This window comes from Melanaphis sacchari, unplaced genomic scaffold (genome assembly GCF_002803265.2).
Source record: "Melanaphis sacchari strain LSU unplaced genomic scaffold, SCAv2.0 Contig13_pilon_pilon, whole genome shotgun sequence".
Lineage (NCBI taxonomy): Eukaryota > Metazoa > Arthropoda > Insecta > Hemiptera > Aphididae > Melanaphis > Melanaphis sacchari.
Window position 1 is genome coordinate 1,734,160 of NW_020270588.1, and position 21,072 is coordinate 1,755,231.

At 24.0% G+C, this 21,072-nt stretch overlaps 2 protein-coding genes across 3 annotated transcripts; one reads left to right on the forward strand and one right to left on the reverse strand.

Annotated features, from left to right (window-relative positions):
- The first annotated feature begins 3,856 nt into the window (after window positions 1-3,856).
- On the forward strand, window positions 3,857-8,443 carry LOC112591596 (zinc finger protein ZPR1). 2 transcript variants are annotated; one of them, XM_025335453.1, is made up of 7 exons: window positions 3,857-4,137; window positions 6,273-6,543; window positions 6,616-6,686; window positions 6,743-7,010; window positions 7,084-7,244; window positions 7,427-7,696; window positions 8,265-8,443. In XM_025335453.1, the coding sequence occupies exons 1-7, from the start codon at window positions 4,030-4,032 to the stop codon at window positions 8,376-8,378; spliced, it is 1,263 nt and encodes a 420-aa protein (XP_025191238.1). In that variant the 5' UTR covers window positions 3,857-4,029; the 3' UTR covers window positions 8,379-8,443. The 2 variants fall into 2 exon arrangements, with proteins under 2 accessions (XP_025191238.1, XP_025191237.1); XM_025335452.1 differs by having other exon boundaries at window positions 6,273-6,686.
- Window positions 8,444-14,902: 6,459 nt separating this feature from the next.
- On the reverse strand, window positions 14,903-20,047 carry LOC112591589 (carboxy-terminal domain RNA polymerase II polypeptide A small phosphatase 1). The gene is made up of 5 exons (XM_025335430.1): window positions 19,346-20,047; window positions 16,048-16,316; window positions 15,783-15,932; window positions 15,298-15,483; window positions 14,903-15,213 (listed from the first exon to the last, which is right to left on the reverse strand). Exons 1-5 carry the CDS (start codon window positions 19,416-19,418, stop codon window positions 15,025-15,027), a joined length of 867 nt encoding a protein of 288 aa, XP_025191215.1. The 5' UTR covers window positions 19,419-20,047; the 3' UTR covers window positions 14,903-15,024.
- Window positions 20,048-21,072: the final 1,025 nt, after the last annotated feature.

The following is a 21,072-nucleotide window of genomic DNA, read 5'->3' on the forward strand; positions in this document are numbered from 1 at the left end:
TATAAGTAGGTACTAGGTAGTAACAATATAAAATAACATTTTTTTATACAAATGTTGAATTAATAATTAATTGCCTAGTTTAATCAATTATAAATTATAAATTTTCGTGAAATTTTCGAGATTTTCAGTGCTTTATTTGAACTACTAATGAGAAACCTTGTATTTATTTTTTAAATTCAATTGAAAATTGTATGAAATTTTAATTACAAAATAATTTGCAAATTTTTGTGATTATGATCAATTTATTTGAACTTAAACACTTACAAAAATATCGTGACTATGTTTATAATACTCTTTTATATATATAGGTATGGTACAAATAATTTATATTCTTCATAAATTGTTCTTCTAGTTTGAAATATTCAAGCTTTTTTACTCAAAAACAAATATTGCATCATACATAAATAAATAAAAGTAGTTTGAACAAGTGAATACCGCTCTATTATATTATACAGCAGGTATCAAGTAGATAATGAACGAGTTAAATTTTTATCATTGTTATTGTTGTAAACGAAAAACAATTCTGATTTGAGAACGATTAGAATATTACTAGATTTAAGATATTACTTATTTATATTATGAAATTATTCACACTGCTGAACGGTAAAGTGGTATTAACTCAAAATTAATAATATTATAATATGGTATAAATATAATAAAATAAATATATAATATATATATAATTATAATAATTAAATATTAATAATAAAGTAAATGCAAAGATTTTAGTAAAATTTAATCAAATTTTCGCAATATCTACTAATAGTAAATTAAATTACTTTAATAGCAATATAAAAAACACAGGTAAATCATAAAATATAGGTACTTAGTGATAATGGCTGACAGTCGACAGACCATCTTCGCTCAAAATCTTTTTCGTGTACAATAATACATAATTGAATTTAAATTTAACACACCCATTACTGTGACCCACTCGACAATCTCAGTACATAGTGATACCATAGATTAAATATACTAAGTATATTTAATCTATGGTAGTACCAACTTGTCCACTTTTTATTTTTTAATAATACCATAGATCCTACAAATTTTTGCAAACAACTTCGAAAAAACTGTTGTTTGCATTATACTCGTATATTACTGTCATTAATTTGTATCTGAAATTAATTTTGTCAATGCATATGTTTTATAAGTATTTATAGTTTAATTTTCGACGACATTTTGTATTTATACAAATCATAATTTTTTTTTTCTAACGATAGTTACTTTATTTTAATTATAGTTAAATCTGTTCATCATATGTTCTTATTATTTTCTATACACAAAATTGAATACTATTTTCTGAATATTTATACTAACTTTAAGCTACTTATACTGAGTTATACCTTGTGTTTATTCACACAGTTAAGTCCAAAATAATATATAGGTAATAACATTTATAACGTCATTGAAAACTGTTATACATTTAAACAATAATCAGTAAGTACAATTATATTTTTGTATAATTGTGTGTTTCACTTTGAATAAAAATTAAAATAACAAAGATACTTTAGGTAAGTATTACCAGAATAATTACATATATTGTGAGACTATATACAGTGATATGATGGTATATACGAAGCAAATTCAAGGACATAAACATCTAAGGCGGTAGAAAAGCAAAAAAATTTATCACGTCTATATAAAGTTAAAGTAAGCCATATATTATTGGTATGTAATAAGTGTTACTTATAATATAAAAACCTATAATTATTATTTATTTGATGTATGTTCCTATATAAAGCTTAACTGTAAAATTATTTTTAAAAAATACATAGTATACAAAAAAAAAAAAATTAAAAAAACACATTTTTATATGCATTCAATTATTATTAGAGGTGCACATAAGTGCAAAGAAAGTTTTGTTTTAAAAATTGTGCATAGGTATATATTTTAATTTATACAAAAATTTTTTTCTTAGCATTAGATGATATTTTGGACTCTGGGTAAAATTATAAATACTGAAATTTTATTTAATGGTTCCAAATAGATTTCTCTTGCAGGAGTTAATAAATATGGAAAATAAATAGTCATATAACATATTTTATTTATAATAATTACATTGTTTTAATTTATTTTTTAGCATCTGAGGTTTAAATTTTATCGAAATTCGTCAAAACATCAAGAAATATTAATTGTATGGAATTGAAACTTTTCGAAAATACGTACCTATATATTTTTTTTTATACATAATGGAATTTTTAAAATATTTAAACTTATTTTAATCGAGTATAGAGGACCTAATTTATAAAAATGGGACTTCGAAACAAAACTTATTTGAAGACTCTTAACTTGTATACTTTATTAATAATTTAAATCTAATGTAGCTCTAAAATTATTTTTAACATTTTTCTTATAAGATCATTATGCACACATTTATCATGTCAATGTGGCAGCGTGTATATTGTAGGTTTACTCCTTTTAGTATGTAAAAATTGTGATTATGTATTTTAATTTCAATAAGAACATATTATTTAAGATTTTGTAATACATCAAGCTCTTTGAATAATATTTTTATCAATTTTGTACTCAATCGCATGTTTTATTCTAATTTATTTATATAAATTTTAAATTCGTGTATTACAAAAAAAAAAAAAAATAATAAAATATAACTATTATGCATTTTATTTGTATAAATCGTATATATTTGAATTACTCCAAATGTAAGTACTGTAAGGACGCGTACTGCACTAAACTACAGTAATTCTACAGGAACAAAATTAAAATATTCCATTTTCCAAAATATAAAAACAAAAAGGAAAAATCGATTCAGAATTAAAGGTAGGTAATATAAGTGCTCGGTGGATACCAAAAATTCACACACTTACATGTACTGTGAAATAATTATTAATGTGTAAAATATAAATATACCTAGACTTTTTTATACAATATACGTATACCTACTAATTTATTTTCATTATAAATTAATATAATCAAACTAATATATTATTATTTCAAGTAACATGCAGATGTTATTAGAGAATTATTTAAGTCTTATTAACATTCATTTATTTCCATATCGATTCAGGCCCTCTAAAAATAAATTAGGTCAAGTGGTATCGCTAAGACAGCCCTATCAAACTTAAGACTAATTCCATTCTGCTCAAAGTGCGAATTCTATCTATCACATTTAATACGAGTAGGAAATCTGAATATAAAATATTTAATATTCATACAAATAATTGATTATCTTATTATGTATATATTATTAAATAATCATTGTACACAATACAATTTATATTATTTAAACGTACCTAATATATTACGTAACTAACCCATATATTAACAAATTACTTTTGTTTGAATTCTAGACTCTAGTCTCTAGTATAATATGATATATATTGGTCTGTTAAAAATTTGTTTAATAAGCCAAGTTTTTACGAACCTCAAAAAAAGTTGAAATTACATCTTTGGAATCATGTATTAATGTCGTGTTCGGAATGTTTTCTGAGTTTGATAATACTTTAATATCAACAATTAAGTTATAAAGCATTTTTTAAAATACCATGAAATAAATAATAGTGTTGGTCGATGGGGCATTACAGATAGTAATAGATACATATTATTATATAATACCTTGATCATGTTTATGATAATGCCTAGCCGTGTTGATGTTAAACTGCTAATAGAAATGAATGTTTGGCATGAATCTAATTTAGCTAGCCATCTGAATATCTAATAATTAACAAATTAGCTTTACCACAGAACAAGTTTTGTAACTTTATCTACATTAGATGATAATATTTTCCCGCCATTTAGACAATCCATGGTTATTATCTATAGTAGATAATACTATAACCTAACTTTTTGAATACTATCACGGGTACGTATCAAACACGACTGAATTCTCTATCAATTTGTGTTGTCTTCACTTTCCGGCACTCTGTAATCCGTATTCTATATTACCTATATTAATTAGTAGTCTCCACTCTCCATCAAATCACGTTTTTCGGCTGCCGCATTCGATTTGGAAATTATCTTTTAACTTGTTCATTGTATTGTATAGATCGTGATTCGTTTAATACAGATATGGCTAACAGTAAAAGTGCTGAAACCGCCGATATATTCCCAGAATTGGACGTTGATCAGTTGGAAGTAAATGTAATCGAGAGTTTGTGTTTAAATTGTGGAAATAATGTGAGTATACTACTCGATTTATTCGGCTTTGTACATTTTAAATAAATATTCATTTGCACATATTGTTCGTGTTTCGTGTATTTGTTCAATTTATTCAAGTATTGTAGCTAGTGTAATTTTTGATTACAATAGTTAAATAAAAGTAGGGTTGTCATACTTCCCTGTTGAGTCAGGACTGAATCAGTTTTGAAACTAGCATCTAGGTGTTTAGGATCAGAAAATTTTCCTAGAATTAAACCTTAATAATTTGTAATAATGTTTTGTATTTTACTTAATATTTCTAGTAATAAAACAATATTATTTTTATATTTTTTAAATTAATTAGATGTTTACTTAATTGATGAATCTTATCGTTTATACAATTATTTGTCCAATTTGGTAACAAATTATTTGCTAATAATAATATTTAATATTTTCATTGATTATCTGGTCTCTCGCGACAACTTTTGCTATCAATAATTGATAATTTTGTTGTTTGCTCATTCCGATTTGTAATGACCATAGAAAAGTGCCAAGATTTTACCCATAAAAATCATATCAATAGTATTTTTCCTAGATTACTAAATTAAGTAAAAAAAAAAAAAAAATATTGTAACAAAAAACATGAACTCTAATGAATATTTTTAGTTATTTATTTATATAAATTATTTTTTTAATTAAGTATATTATTGTTTTTATTTTTATTAAGTGGTATCATGGCACTAACACTTTTAATGGTCATTCAATACTAAAAGTATGACATAGTATAATATACAGTGTATACTCTACAGTTTAATTACAGGGTCAGTACAAGCGTAGGCAACTGGTACACTTGTATAGGACCCCGCAGAAGCCAAGCTCACTCCAAAAAAACAAATTATTAGTGATTAAATTTTATAATTTAGAAAAGATAACATTATTAATAATAATATTATGTCTTACAAACTATAGTTGAAATAATAGTTTAGTAATATCTTAGTGAACAGTGCCAATTTACTATATTTATATTAATACTGGTTATTAACATAATGACATGTTAAAACTTTTTAAATTATGTAACATTTATTATAAATAATTATGGGTATTTTCATTTTATCAGTTGTAGGATGAACCAAAGTGTATAATTAGACTATATTGAATGTCGTCATACCGATAATATTATTTTAGGATCTCAGTATCTCGCATGTGTTCTTCTAATTCTTCTAAAATATATATTATTATATACATTTATTTATATTTTTTGAACTAAGAAGTAAAAAACATATATTAAACAATAATTGTATGTATTATTTATTATTTATTATTTCAATTTAAATTATTTTGTATGGAGCCCTCCAATTTGTAATGTCAACCCTGGTCTATAGTCTAGTGAAAATTTAGTAGGGGTCAAATCAGCCATTTGAAGTTGCCACCTTATTTTTAAAATTTACTGAAAATTTATATCAATAATTGTGATAAAAATGAAATAATTTAAAATTAATTGGTACTTACAATTATTTCAATTTAATTGATGTTATTAAATTTGGTACTTTTTCATTATTTCTATTACCATTTTTGTTCTCTTTAAAAAAAAATAATAAAAAATGTCTCATTACTTTGGAAATATATATCTCAAAATATCCATAGTTGTAATAATATTCATCCACATAATTTCAATAAAAAAACACTGTAAGTAGTAATGTTAACGTTATTATAAAAATCTTAGACAAAATAAAATTACATTATAAATATTTATTAATGCTGTACCTAAGGTAAACATTATTCTTTTGGTATTAACAATTTAGTTTATAAATAAAATATATAATTTCTTTTTAAATATTTATTTGTTCGTTGTCCATTTAAACCAAATCTTGTAGTATATCAGAGAATTCCTCTAATTAGGTTTCATGTTATACTTGATTATAAGCATACATTTTAAGCAATATTTATATTTAAATTATAAATAACTACTTTGTAAACAAAAAATATTTATTTACAAATTTGTTATATAGAAATTTTGATTAATAATTTACTAAGGTCTCATTTTTTTTTTTTTTTTTACTATTCATAAAATTATCTTATAAAAATTTAACTTAGGTTTAGATAAGGATATTATAGAATTCAATTTACTAATTACTCCACTTTATATTATCTAATTTATAATTTTTTTAAATTAGGGCACCACACGACTCTTGTTGACACGCATTCCATTCTACAAAGAACTGGTGATATCATCGTTTGATTGTCCACACTGTCATTTTAAAAATAACCAGTTGGACCCAGCAATCGAAATTAAGCCACAAGGTGTTCGAATGTCTTTAAAGATTGAAAACAAGGAAGATTTGGATAGATATGTTATAACAACAGACTACACAAGTATACAAGTGTTAGATTTAGACTTTGAAATACCACCAATGTCACAACGGTCACAAGTAACTACTGTTGAAGGTATACTTACTAAGACGATTACAAATTTAAGTGAACAAAAAAAAGTTATTGATCTAACACACCCTGAATTAGCGTCAAAGATGGAAGTTGTAATTAATGGACTGATTGGTATCAAAAATCTAACCAAACCCATTCCAATGATGGTAATTATTTTTATTATTAATATTATTTTAAATTAACTGTGAATTAATTATTGTAGGTTTTTGAAGATGCAACTGGCAATATATTTGTTTCAAATCCTGTTGCACCTTTAGTTGATCCTAGAATGCAAACAGAAATGTTTACTCGTGACAGTGCCCAAGATGAAATGATAGGATTAGCAGCAGAAAACAACGCAGAGTCAATTATCAAACCATTAGGCACTTTTAATGAATCATCTGTTAATAATACGTGTGATGAAATCGTTCAATTTAGTAACCCGTGTCCAAATTGTCAATCAATTTGTGAAACTAATATGAAAGTGACAGGTATTTATTTGATTGTACAGCAATCGATATGACAAAAATTATTCTAATTATTTGACTTTGTGGATATTTATAGATATTCCATACTTCAAACAAGTAGTAATCATGGCTACTACATGCGAAGAATGTGGTTATCGTACTAACGAGGTTAAACCAGGTGGTGGAGTTGAAAAGCAAGGTATAAAAATTACTGTTGAAGTATCGTCTCCAGAAGATTTAAACAGAGATATATTGAAGGTAATTAATTATTAATTTTGTCAGTAAAAACTCAACAAAGTTTATTAAATAATATTTATCCTCATAAATATTAATTTTTTTAAGTATTCTATGTACATAATAACAGATATATTTTAATAATATGTACATATTAATATCTCAAATTTTTTATATACATATATTAAAATAATGCTATTTTTCAGTCCGAAACATGTTGTCTTAGTATTCCACAATTGGATTTTGAAGCTGGTGCACTTTCACTAAGTGGTCGATTTACTACTATTGAAGGTCTCATAACATCATTATATGAACAATTGAAAGATACTGCTACAGCATTTTATTCTGGCGACAGTCAATCTGAAGGCGTTGTTGCCAAAACAAAGATTTTTTTAGAAAAATTAAATAACATAAAAACTTGTAAAATGCCAGTAGATATTATACTCACTGATCCAGCTGGAAATAGTTATGTCCAGGTAACTATTTTTAACTAAATAATATATAACTATTAACAATTGTATTAAATCCATACTTTGTTCCTTATTATACCATTAATGCCTTTTTATATAATTTATTATTATTATTTATAATAATATTTTTAAATAGTTTTATGAAACTTTCTTTTTATGTATTTTATTAAATATACATACAAAGGATAAAAATATCAAAAGGTTTACTTTTTCTATAGTAAATGATACTATTATAGTTTAGGGTTAGAGTGAATTATTCAGCCAATAAAAACTAACCATGTCTTAGCGATGGTGCAATCTTACTCTTAAAATATCAATGAGTGTCGATTAATAGTCAATGTTTTAACATTTGGCTTTTACCTAGCAGGCTAATAGAGTTTACTAGCTCAGTTTGCATTTGATATGAAAGTGATTCACTTTAATTCTGAATAGAATATAGTTTGTGGATTTTAAAATTATTATTTAATTACCAAATTATATTATAAGTAAAATTAATAAACTTGAAAATCTTGCCAAGTTTTTTAATCATTTAATATTTAACAGAATAGTGTTAATAATTTTTAATTATTTTCAGAGCTTAACACCTCCAGATTTGGATCCAAAACTTAAAATCACTCGGTTTGATAGAACTGATGAACAGAATGAAGAGCTAGGATTAAACGATATGAAAGTAGATAGTTATGAATAAATATAAATATTCAAAATAATATTTGATTAAATAAATACAATTAAGTTTTATTATAGTGAAAATGTATACAGTAAAAATATGTTTAATTTTTTTTGTTATGCAATTTCATTTTTTATTACTGTGAAAGTTCAATTTTTTCTCAGTTGTAAGTTTTTTTTAGTTATGTATTCATATTTTTAATTCCTACACAGTACAATTTATTTGAATTTAATTACAAATTTGTTTCACTTTTATATTGATTAATATGTTATTTTAATTGATCTTTTATTCTTATTTCCAAGTGATTATACAATCTTAAATAATTTGTTTGATTTAGCTAATTATAATATTATACAATATACAACATATAAAAATTATAATTTCAGTATAATTTAATAAAATAAACTAAGAATTGAATCATAATATTACTTATGTTAGTAGTATAATTTAGAGCTTTTGTTAATCATTATTATTATTATTATTTATTTATTAATTCATAATCAAGTATGCAATTTTTACGTATTATTAGTAATAAAAATAATTTAAAAAACATTATTTAATAACAAAACATACATTAATATAATATATAAATAATTTTAATTACTTAAATTAATTATATATTATATAAAATTAAGATAAATATTAATTACTTTATAATCATGAATTGTATTTGTATCAGGACAATTAAGTAATATTCCATTGGGAAAAAGATAATCTCATCAAGTAAACTTTTAGGTCCTTTGACCCATATTCTATTTTTATAATTACAATAAATTAGTTGAGTATCATGAAGATAGAATAGTAAAAACAAAACTACCTGTTTCAATGCTAATAATTTTTATTTGTATACAGTATACAATTATTAATCATCAATTATAAATTTTCACCATGCTTATTATTCCAAAAATCTAAATTTATTTAAATTATCCTCACAGTATTAAGTTCAATCTGAGACTTCACACTATTATAAATTGATATACATTAAAAGGTTTATAGAAATATAAATACTGTAGTTTTGATAAATTATCATATAGTACTACAAGATTACTAAAAATAAAAAAACAGTAACCACATAAAAAATAGAAATTATTTATTATCATTACACTTGATTTAATTGAAGAATAATGCAGATAGAAATAATTGTTGATGATAAATTTATACATTTTTGTTGGAATATATATTATCAAAAGATTCAAATACATTATTAAAACAACAATTCAATAATATAGATTAGGTAATAATATGCCAAATGCCTAACTGGATTATCAATACTATTATTTATACAGAAAATCTGTATTTAAAAAAACTTTTATTTAACTTAAATCTATGTAATGAAAATTTTACAACTATAAAATTTCATTTAATACTATTTTTACTTAACAAATTTATTTTGTTATTTTTTACCACTTATAAAAATCTTTTATATTGTTACAAGTTTATAAAGTACACACTTGTCAATCATACCTCGTTAAATTTTATTGCCTTAGATTATTATTATTAATGTTATATATAAAAAATGATTACTATTAAAAAAAATCAACTGTTACCAGTTTGCAAAACAAAAGGTATAATTATTATAAACATACATAACATGAATTTTTAAAAGTGTATGAAGATGTTGCTTAATATCCAATAGATAATGAAGAGGACACAGATTAATCTCCTTTCTCTAGTCTAAACACATAGTTATAGCTGCATTTAACACTATTGTCATAGATAGTAAGCCAAAATAAGAGCTAAATGATATCCTTAATTATTTAAATTACTGCAATCCCTTTTGTTGTAAGAACAAAAATGGTACAAAAGCTCTTCAGCAAGCTATCTGGAATTTCTTCAATTTCAAAGAATTAAATCAATTCATAATTTAAATGCATTTTTTTATTTAATAATATTATATATTATTTTTTGCACACATTTCATGCACTAAAAATCAATTTTTTTAATGGAAAAAAATATGATTTAAATAATAATATTAAAAATTTTTTTCAAAGTAACTTCAATTTTGTCAAATAAAGGTTCCAATGTAATATAAGTATTGTGCTTTATAGATACCTCATATATAAATGAAATATTATCTTCCAACCATTGTTTTTTTTTTTTTTTTTTTTTGTATAAATTATTTAAAACAAAATTTAAAACATCATCGACTTAAGTGCAACAAGTTGTGTTACATAGAATAATAATATGATTCCATTTTTTAACAAATTTATAAGTATTTTATATCTACAGAATACTATAATAGTTAATAGCCATATGGTGGTAGTCAATGTTTTTGTTTATCACTTTATCAGTTTAAACTTTAAATTTACTATCATATTGTTATTTTATAAAGGCACACATAATCTACCTATATTAAATATTAATATTTAATAATATATTTGTGGATTTGTGGCTAAATTCAAATACTTAAATATAATATAAGTACTAAATTATTTAGTAAAAATATCGACCATTCTCCGGTGGCAGTTGACCACTGATTGCATAGCAATATATATATATATAATACATATACTAACATATTACGTAATACGCAGGGAATTAAACTTGTGTATAATAAAGTATTTACTAAAAATATCTGTCTATAAAAATATTTTTTATACGATGTTTACACGTAAGGTTATTTTGTATCGGACCGATGGATATAACATGACACCAGCTCACTGTGCGAATGCACAGTACCTACCCACAGTGGCCCAGTCCGTCCCAGGTTATGTACATTTGTCACACGTAATTAACAATTTTAATGTATATTTAATACATTTATGTCTTATGATAATAAAATATATTAAATTACAAGCATTTTAATTTGTATTATTTTTATAATGATAAGAAATGATAACAATAAGTAATGTAAACATTGAACAACACGCGACTAAACACGGTTGATTTCCAAATGTTATGCTAATTAGCTATATAGTATTGTGTATATATATATAAATATATCTGTATTCATACTATACAATGACATAGAATACAATTATTGATTGATTTTTATGATACATAGATGTATAAAAATTAAAAATTTATATACTCTCGACCTCACAAAACAAATAAAAAATCTATGCGAATTCTACAAAAATTACTTATCAATTATTAATTTTTAGTACTTTTATACTAATAAAGAATAATGGAGATGTATCAGGATATGTCATAACAAATAGTTAGTTAAATTTTTAAAATTATGTATTCATAAGATTTTACAATTAAATTTGCATATTAAAAATAATTAGCACTTTTTATCTTTATCGTATTGATTAAACAGTTCATGATACATACTGCTTTTAATTTTAATTGTCACAAAATGCATACTCAAATATCTTATGTTTAACAGAAAATTTAGTTTTTGTTTTCATTATAAGTATATCAAGGTAAAATATATTTTAAGTCTTGAAACTGTATATTAGAATATTGGCAAATTCTCAAAATATTAATTTATTTTATTTTTGTCACAAAATAGTATGTAAGAAATTTGTGAATTACATTAACATACAACATAAAGGCTATTAGTATTTACTAAGCAATATTACGGGTTACTTGACTTGGACATAGATCTGAAAGATCTGTTCATCTACCTCTGGCTTTAAACAAAAAGTTTACTGAATAACATTAACATATCTAATGATCATTTAAAATTCCTACTGTAAAAACTTGTCTATATTGTTTACATTTGAATGACATTCAGTAATAGACAACGGTACCTAATTAAAGTAATTTTTTCTTCTATGTGTTAGTAAATTCATGATATTTCAGTCAAAAATAAAAAATAATTACTCTAAAAAATGAAAAAAGTTGTATATAGTAACATTTAAAATTATCACTTATCAGACATACATTAAAAAACTAAGAATTCATTGCTAAAAATTGGTTGTTATTTAAATAAGTCAATAAAAACTGTATTATATCAAAGAAGTCCAATTTTAGTACAGTCACTTGATCAAAGAGTACATACTTTATACTGTTAATTTTCCATATACAAATCATTAAAATTATATATTTTGTATTTACTGAATTATCTAAAAAGTACAAAGTTTGAGTTTTTATGTCTTTTAAATGTTATTATAAACAGTTTTTGCAATAGTTATTTTTTGTTTTTGGGTTAATTGTATGTTGTCTTAGTACGACACACATAAAACAACAAAATTTTATTTAGCAACATAAATTTTGTGTTGCTAACTTTAATATAACGACATTAAATGCAGATACTTCAAAATTAAAATATAAACAGGTAAGGTCGACAATTTTCCCTATATAGTATATTTAATAAAAAAAGTTTATAATGGTTTAATTTGCTCTAATGTTACAACACACTAACAGCATTACAGAACCCAATATTTGTTATCATGTATTATGTTTGTAAGACAAAGAAAAAACATGCGTGTATGGCAATCTCATATTTATTATACACATATATTATTGGAAATAAAAAGTACAGTTATAATTTTATTCATGTACAAATTAGACTTTGTTAATAAATCATAGAGCTAAATAATAATATATATGTGTATATTTTAAAGTTTCAGTACTTTTTAAAAGTGTGAAGTATGTATAATAAGTGACAATCAAGTTTATTAATATACATGCTAATATTTTACATTGATACTTCATTTATTGGATAACTAAATGTATTTCATAAAAAGAAACAAAATTGTATGAAATAACCAAAAATTAAAAATAAATGAGAGATTCAATTATTTGAAATAATATGTAAAATAAACTAAATTAAACTGATGAGCATGAACAATGTTTAGAGATTGTATAACAAAACTTATACAGATTGTAAAATATTCAACTGTAATTAGTAGAATAACAAAAAATAAATATATAGATATTAGATTAATGTTAATTCTAATTTTGTTTGTGATAAAATGTTTAAAATAAATATAATTTTAAAAGAAAACAAAATAAAATTATTTAATAATAATAATAAAAACACATGCGCCAAAATATTTTGAAAGACAATCACAAAAGGTAATAGTACAACATTGGTGTTCTTAACATTATTTGTAGCATACACAGGATTAATTAGAAGTGTTAAAAAGAATTTCATTTTAATTAATTCTGTGCTTAATTTATTTTAATTTAATATTTTCTTCAATTTTATTAGTGTTATAAGAACTTGTGTAAATAAATATACTTTAATAATTTAATTGTTATTGAAATTTTTGGATTTTTGTAAAAGATTAAAAGCACACTTCTCCCTGTATAAGCCACTGAACATTTTTAAATAAAACATTAATTAAGAGTAATAATAACATTTATTATTTTAATTATCTCAAGAGTACACAATAATAATGAATGAACAACAAAACAAATTTTGTAACCAGTCAATTTTGATAAATGCATAATTTATCATATATATATATATATGTGTGTGTGTATTTATACAATATATATAATATATTATTTTTATAAAATAATTGAATACTGCTTATAAAATAAAATATATATATATATATATATATATATATTAAAATATAGAATAATATGGTATGGACTTTTATAAAAATTATAAAATATTTCCATCTGTTTACAAATTACATAGAGTAAAAAAAGTGTATAAATGATAATGAATACAATATTTTTATAAATATAATTCACTCCATGGTATTGCATACTTATTTTCTATACAATATTTTTACAATTATTTAAAATAATTTAAAATGCAGTCATAATATGACACTATTTAAATACACATATTTGTAGATTTCTGATTGTGTTCTCTTGAGAGCTTATAATTACCTATTAATTAAAAATTGATTTTTTTTTTTTTTTCATGAAAACACAAAATTAATAAAAAGAATGTTTGATTTTAGTTAAAAAATATTTTTAATGTATAATATAGTATTAAATTCGTGAATCTATGCAATAGGGGTGTCAATAATTTACTTTTAATTTGTATAAATCACATAATAATAATAATAATAATAATAATAATAATAATAATTCCATTATAATCAAATATAAATAATCAATTATTGACAAAGGCATAGATATTTGTTACTAAATTCTATATTAAAATACTTATCATAAAAATGGACAGAGAAACATAAAAAATAAAAAAATTGATGTGAATAAGTTTTAATATTTCATCCATAACTTGAACTTCAAGATTAGACCAGTATGATTTGATATGTTTATATAAACATATTCAACAGAAGTGCATTAATACACATTAAAAAAATAATAATAAAAAAATAGTTTAGACAGTTTAATTAAATTAAATTGTTTTGTCCTTGATTAGTCCACTGTAAATACATATTATGCCAGGATAATAAGTACTTTGACATAAATATTTTTTTTTAAATGTAGTTAACCTATATTAAACATTAAGTGTTATTAAGTTATATTCTAAAAAATCGTAATGAATAAATTTTAATTGTATGATATAGATAGGTAATATATCTTTAAAAGTTTTCAGTTTATGTTTATGTTTAAAAAAAACAGAATTAAACGGCTAAAAAAGTATTTTAGAGAAGTTTAAAGATAAAAAAAAAAAAAAATAATAATAAAAACAGTTCTAAATTATGTTACCTAAATTAGGTAAATATTATAATTTTATCTTTGTATCTAGTACGGTTGTTACATTATGATTATTATTAATTTTGCTTAACATGGTAGATTTGAATAATTACCATTGGCACAAATAAATTGTACTTAAAAATTGATGCTATAAAACATTGTCGCTACTGATGTGTTGAGATTGTACTGCAATAGCTGCAGCTGCAGCATTTGCCATATGATTAATGTTGCAAATAACTGGGTAAACATTTTCCATTTTACTAAGTTTTTCAAAAAATGGAATTAAATGCAACAGTTCTTTATCAGTCATATCATCAAACCATGAATTAACAGGAACCTAAAAAAAATAATTTAGGAAATCAAATATTAAGTTAATATTATTTTAAATAAAATATTATGTTACATAAATAGATAAACTTACAGCATTATCTGGATGAAAAATGTATGATGCAGGTGAATTATCAATGATCACAACTTTATGTAATGCACGACCCAATTTATTTAAGTCTTTCACATAATTTCCTCTATAAAATACACATGATTCACGGAATAAACGTGCTCTAAATACACCCCATTTATCTAGTAAATCGGCAACTGGATCAGCATACTAAAAAAATAGACAAAATTATTATAAAAATATTATTCCTTAGTTAACTGTTAAGCTATATTATGCATTGGTGCCTAATGAAGTTAATAGATTGACTAGAATATATTCCAACTAAACATAAAACATTAATACATTAATTGTTCCGGTCAGAATCTAAGAACAATTAAATGGTATATTTAACATACTAAGGATTAACTACATTCATTAAAATTGTAATAAAATATTTCGATTAGACATAATATAACATAAAGACTTGTTTTAAATCAGTAATTATATTAATAACTAAATAATAAATATACCTTGGCAAGACTTGCAGTAAATAATACACACTCATAGAGTTCACCCATACGTTGAAGAAATTCATCCACATGCGGTCTCTTTAAAACATAGACTTGATGAACTGTACCATCTATTTCAACAGGTACTACGAAATCTGCATTATTAATTGCCTATTAAAGTTTAAACAAATAAATAAGTTTATAATAGTTAATATATTAAATTAATATTGTAAAAGTTTTTCATGTTTTATTAGTTTAATATTTATATAATACATTTTCTACATACCTTAAAAGAACTATGGACAAGCGTTTCATCAAGATCAATAACCATACATTTTTTATGCATGTCTTGATGTCTTATTGCAGGAAGTAAGTATGATGACTGTGAAAGATCAGGGCTATGAGGAGGAGTAAAACTTCTATCAGACTTAGTATTTACTCCACGTACATTACTGCTTGGGGCAAAACTAGAATTTGGTCTTGTTCTTGATTTCCCAAAACAGCAAAGTAATGTTCGCCATAGACCTCGTTCATTTTTCAACCGAACATGATCAGCTAAAAAATAAAATAATAAATAAATTTATAAGTATATGTACAAATATATACATGATAAAAATATTCCTTCTAAATAACGATAAGTGAGGACTTGAAAATTTTATTGACTTTTTATTTAAATTTTAACTTTAGTTATAAATCTTGAGTATACTAAAGATAACAAATATTCTTGATAAAAAAAAAAAAATAATAATAATTAATAGATAACATAAAATAACTAATTATCAATTAATTATACTTATATTATATGTACCTATATATTTTATAAAAATAAACCACCAAACGTTAATACATAGTACAAATTGTTAAGGTTATTAAAATAATTGTTTTTAAATTTACTACCTAATAGACATTTTTCCATACCTAGAAGGTCAGATTGTATAATTGTTCATTAGTAGTACACTAGTACAGTATTCAAACAAAGATTGTTAGAAAACAATAATTAAATTAAATTCAAGTAAAACTGAATATTTCTTAACACACAATATTGTATTAGGTATACATAGAGTTTAATAAATTAGGTCATACATAATTTTAATAGGTATATGTACATTATAAATCAATGCTGAATTATAATTTAAACTTATTTTTAAATGAATTTGGATCATCAAAATATTTTAAAGAAATACAATTGCCAAATACCTACATAATATTAAGTATAAAAATTTAATTTAATTTAAAAAAGCAAAATATGCATTGATTTGTCATATGTCTAACTGATATTGCAATCAATTAAACAATTAAAGTAATAGACTAGTATTTAATTAAATTAAAATAACAAGATTTGTAAGTCTAAATTACCAAGGATCTGACAATTTATTATGTATACCTACTGTTTATATATAGATTTGAACTACAATATATTATGATATCACTCATTAAATTATTATAGGCTAATGTAAATAAGGATACATAAATATTAATTCAATAGATATTATTATGTATTATTAGTTAACTAAATTTAAATAATAAATTATTAAAACTCTACCACAAGTTGTAAAAATACATTTTTTCTTCATTATTTAGGTACACATTCTACACGTTAGTTAAAAAATAACATAAAAACTTGTTGTTATTATTTTTATGGTAAAATTTTTATTAATCACCCATAAATAAAATTATATTTAATCATGCATAGTATATTGATTAAATGAAATAATGAATAAAGCTAGAATTGCTTAGTACACATATTATATTAAACAAAACAACATTCAATTATTCCAAATTAAATAAACATAAAAAATAATAATATTGGTACCTATAATACAAACTCCATAATTCAAATTTATAATGTCAAAAATATTATAGTTTAATTCATGAAATCATAGAAGATAATAAATATTAGCAGCAAAAAAAAAAAAAAATATGATGTAAATAATAATAAAGAAATAAATATATTGTGTGTGTACCTTTATATTTTATATAACGTTTTAAATGTAGTGAGTTTCCTTTAGAAAAATATAAGAAGTTAGGTATTAATTTGAAATTAATTGATTATAAAATACGTAACTAAAACCTCTAAACATAATTTCATTTTGAAAACTTATTTTAATTTTTTGGTGTAATAATCATTTATTCATTAAAAATTAAAGCTTTTAAAATGTATAACAATAAAATATTTATAAAACATAATCAACACAAGTTTTAAATGATATCTATACCTACTTATTTTGGATAAATAAATCTGATTTATTATTTTTATTTAAAAATACAATTTAATTTAAAAAAATATATAGGTATGATATAAGAAACCTAATTAACTGGATAACGACCTACTTAACATGTGCTTAACTTAAAATTTGAAATTAAGTTTCAATATCTAAAAACAAACAATATTTATGCAAATCAAATATCTTTATCCCTTAAGTATTAATTAAAAATAATTAATTAATTATGGGCAAGTATAACTACATAATTAATCAAAGAAATTCAAGCAATTAGGTACCTATCTAGTTAATGTGTAAAGGTAATCAAATTTATGACTATAAATAAATACTAAATAATATATACATAATGTTTGATGGACATCACTAGAGAGTATTAATAGATATTATTGTTACTCCAAGAAAGTTTCTTTTAAGTTTTGATACCACTCCCAAAAAATATTTTACAAGGTAGGTATTTAGTTTAGTGATACTCATAAAGTTATGAATAATTGGATGTATTGTGAACCTATTAATGTGACATTACAACAATATGATATAATGTCATATTATCTATTACTATATAGTATGAAATTGTTATTCATACTAAATTATTGCACATACAATTCAAATTTAATGATACCTACTGAACATATAATTTTGAAAAATAGAATTACAACACTGAAAAAACAATTTATTAACAAATTATTATAAATAATTTGTACTCGTACAAAAATAGTAAACGAAAGAAGGTAATGATTAAATAAAATCAATTAACATATATTATTATTAGTATTACACTATTACCAATCAATAAATGTTGAACAATAATATTCATAATTTATTGTCTTATCTCAGCACATATGAATTATTAAAGAATAAAATAAATAATTATTATCATTTAATATTTAATATTATACTTGACGATATATTATTAATCAAATATGAAAACATACAGAATGACAGTGGTGACTATACAGACTGACTCAGCGATTGCCAGAGATTTCTAGGATTATTTCGTTTATAAAAAGGGAACGCATAACTAAAAAATGAAGTAGAAGCTTTATAAATTCTAGAGGTCCGTTAAAAATCATTAAATCAATCAATCAAGCTAACACTGTCGCCCAACTTGAATATCTTTAAAAAGAAGAAAAATAGTCGCATATTTTTTGATAAAATATGTAATAAGTCGAGTAACATAATAGAGAAACAACTATAATTAATGTATAATACAATAACAACAAATAAACTATAGAAAATAGAAAATGTCCACATGGTAAATTACCAAACTTGTAATAATCTAAAATTTGAAAAGACGACAACAACAATACTAATAACAATTTCATATAGCTAAACCAAAGATATAAACAAGAGAAATCAGCTTACCCTTATCTGGCACAAAACTTTTTAGGTGTTCATCTTCACGCGACACTTGGGTGATAATTGAAGATGCTTCCATTTAAACATTTGTTTTTTCACCTCTCGTGGTGTCCTGTGAACGTCCGTGCGGTCAATATAATTATTATTATAATGCACCATATATGTACGGCGGAATGATAGTCGTGTCGCACACGCCAGTCACCGAATACAGTCGGTCGTCGAAATGGCCCAGTAAAGAAAGTGTCCTTCACTTTTAATCGTGCCCACGAGCGCAACGACTGCGGTGAAAAGGGTACGCTACGAACAGAACAAACGTTGTGCGCAACCGAAAAGAGTCGATCGTATATTACTATAACGCCGCGTCAAACGGTATTACAGAAACGCGCACTATAACCGAGACGGAGATAAACATTGACTATTATGATATTATTTCCTACGTACGGCCGAACGTTGTTAAATAATAATAATAAATAATTAATAACAACAATAATAATGTGCGCGATATTATCACCGAAATCTGTATCACTGAATATTCTTATTGTTTTTATTATTATTATTATTATTCACAAGGATTTGTTTATCGTTTATTGGCGTTTGAAAAGGCGAACGTACTTACACAAGACGTACATAACTACGTAGGAGCGCTACGGGCGGTGTGGTGTCGTCGTTGTCGCCGCCGTCATACACGCGCCGCGCGCATACACACTCACACACTCTAATACGTGAACACACACGTACGCACACACACACACACACACATATACACACACGTACGTGCACGCATGTACACACACGTGCAACGAACGCACACTATTGCGCGGGCTCGCCACCTCGCAAACACGCCGACCGCCGGACGAGAAAGCGCACGCGCACACGGGTCCGAGTGACAAGCAAGCAAACACGCACGCACGAACACACACCGGATTTTCTACGTCCCGCCCGCCCACAACCACAGCAACCGCCACCGATGGAATGCGTACAGTTCCCGCGTATATTCGAATCACCGCCGGCGCGCCTCTGCCACCGTCGTATGTATATAGAAAGGTTATAGTCGTTATACCTACGTGTATATCTTACATTGTTATACCATGTTTTTATTTGTTGATATTTTTATTTTTATTTCTATTCACTTCTACTCGTCAGTCGGAGAGTATAAAAATATATCACGCGTACTGGACCCTTGTACGGCAGGCGTATGGGCAGGAAATATTCTCAAACGGAAGTCAATTTAACCGAGTAGAATGTTGTAAAATAATATATGATATTATAAGCACGAAAACGAATAGGTACATCTCTATTGCCATAATGTTATACAGTATTCTGTGACGTTGCTTTGCGATTGCGCTGCACGGCGGGAATTGATTATTTTTATTATTGAGTAACAGCTCGCTATTACATATAAGAGTCAAAGTATGGTCGAAGTTCATAAAATAAACAAACATTCGATCGATTAAAAAAAAAATAAAATAAAAAATCGAGAATATTTCAACTAAACCAAAACAGAAATGTTAGACGGATAGCTGATTATAATATAGATTGTAGGCCAAAGAGATATTATTAGTCAGGTTATAACTAATATCTAAATGACGCATTTGTAAATCCATAAATTTTAATCAGACAATTATTGACACTAAATTGTGCGCATTTATTATTGGGAATCCTGCACAGGTCATATGAGTATTATAATAATGTTAATTGTTAAGTTATTGATTATAAAAGTGTATGGTTCAGGC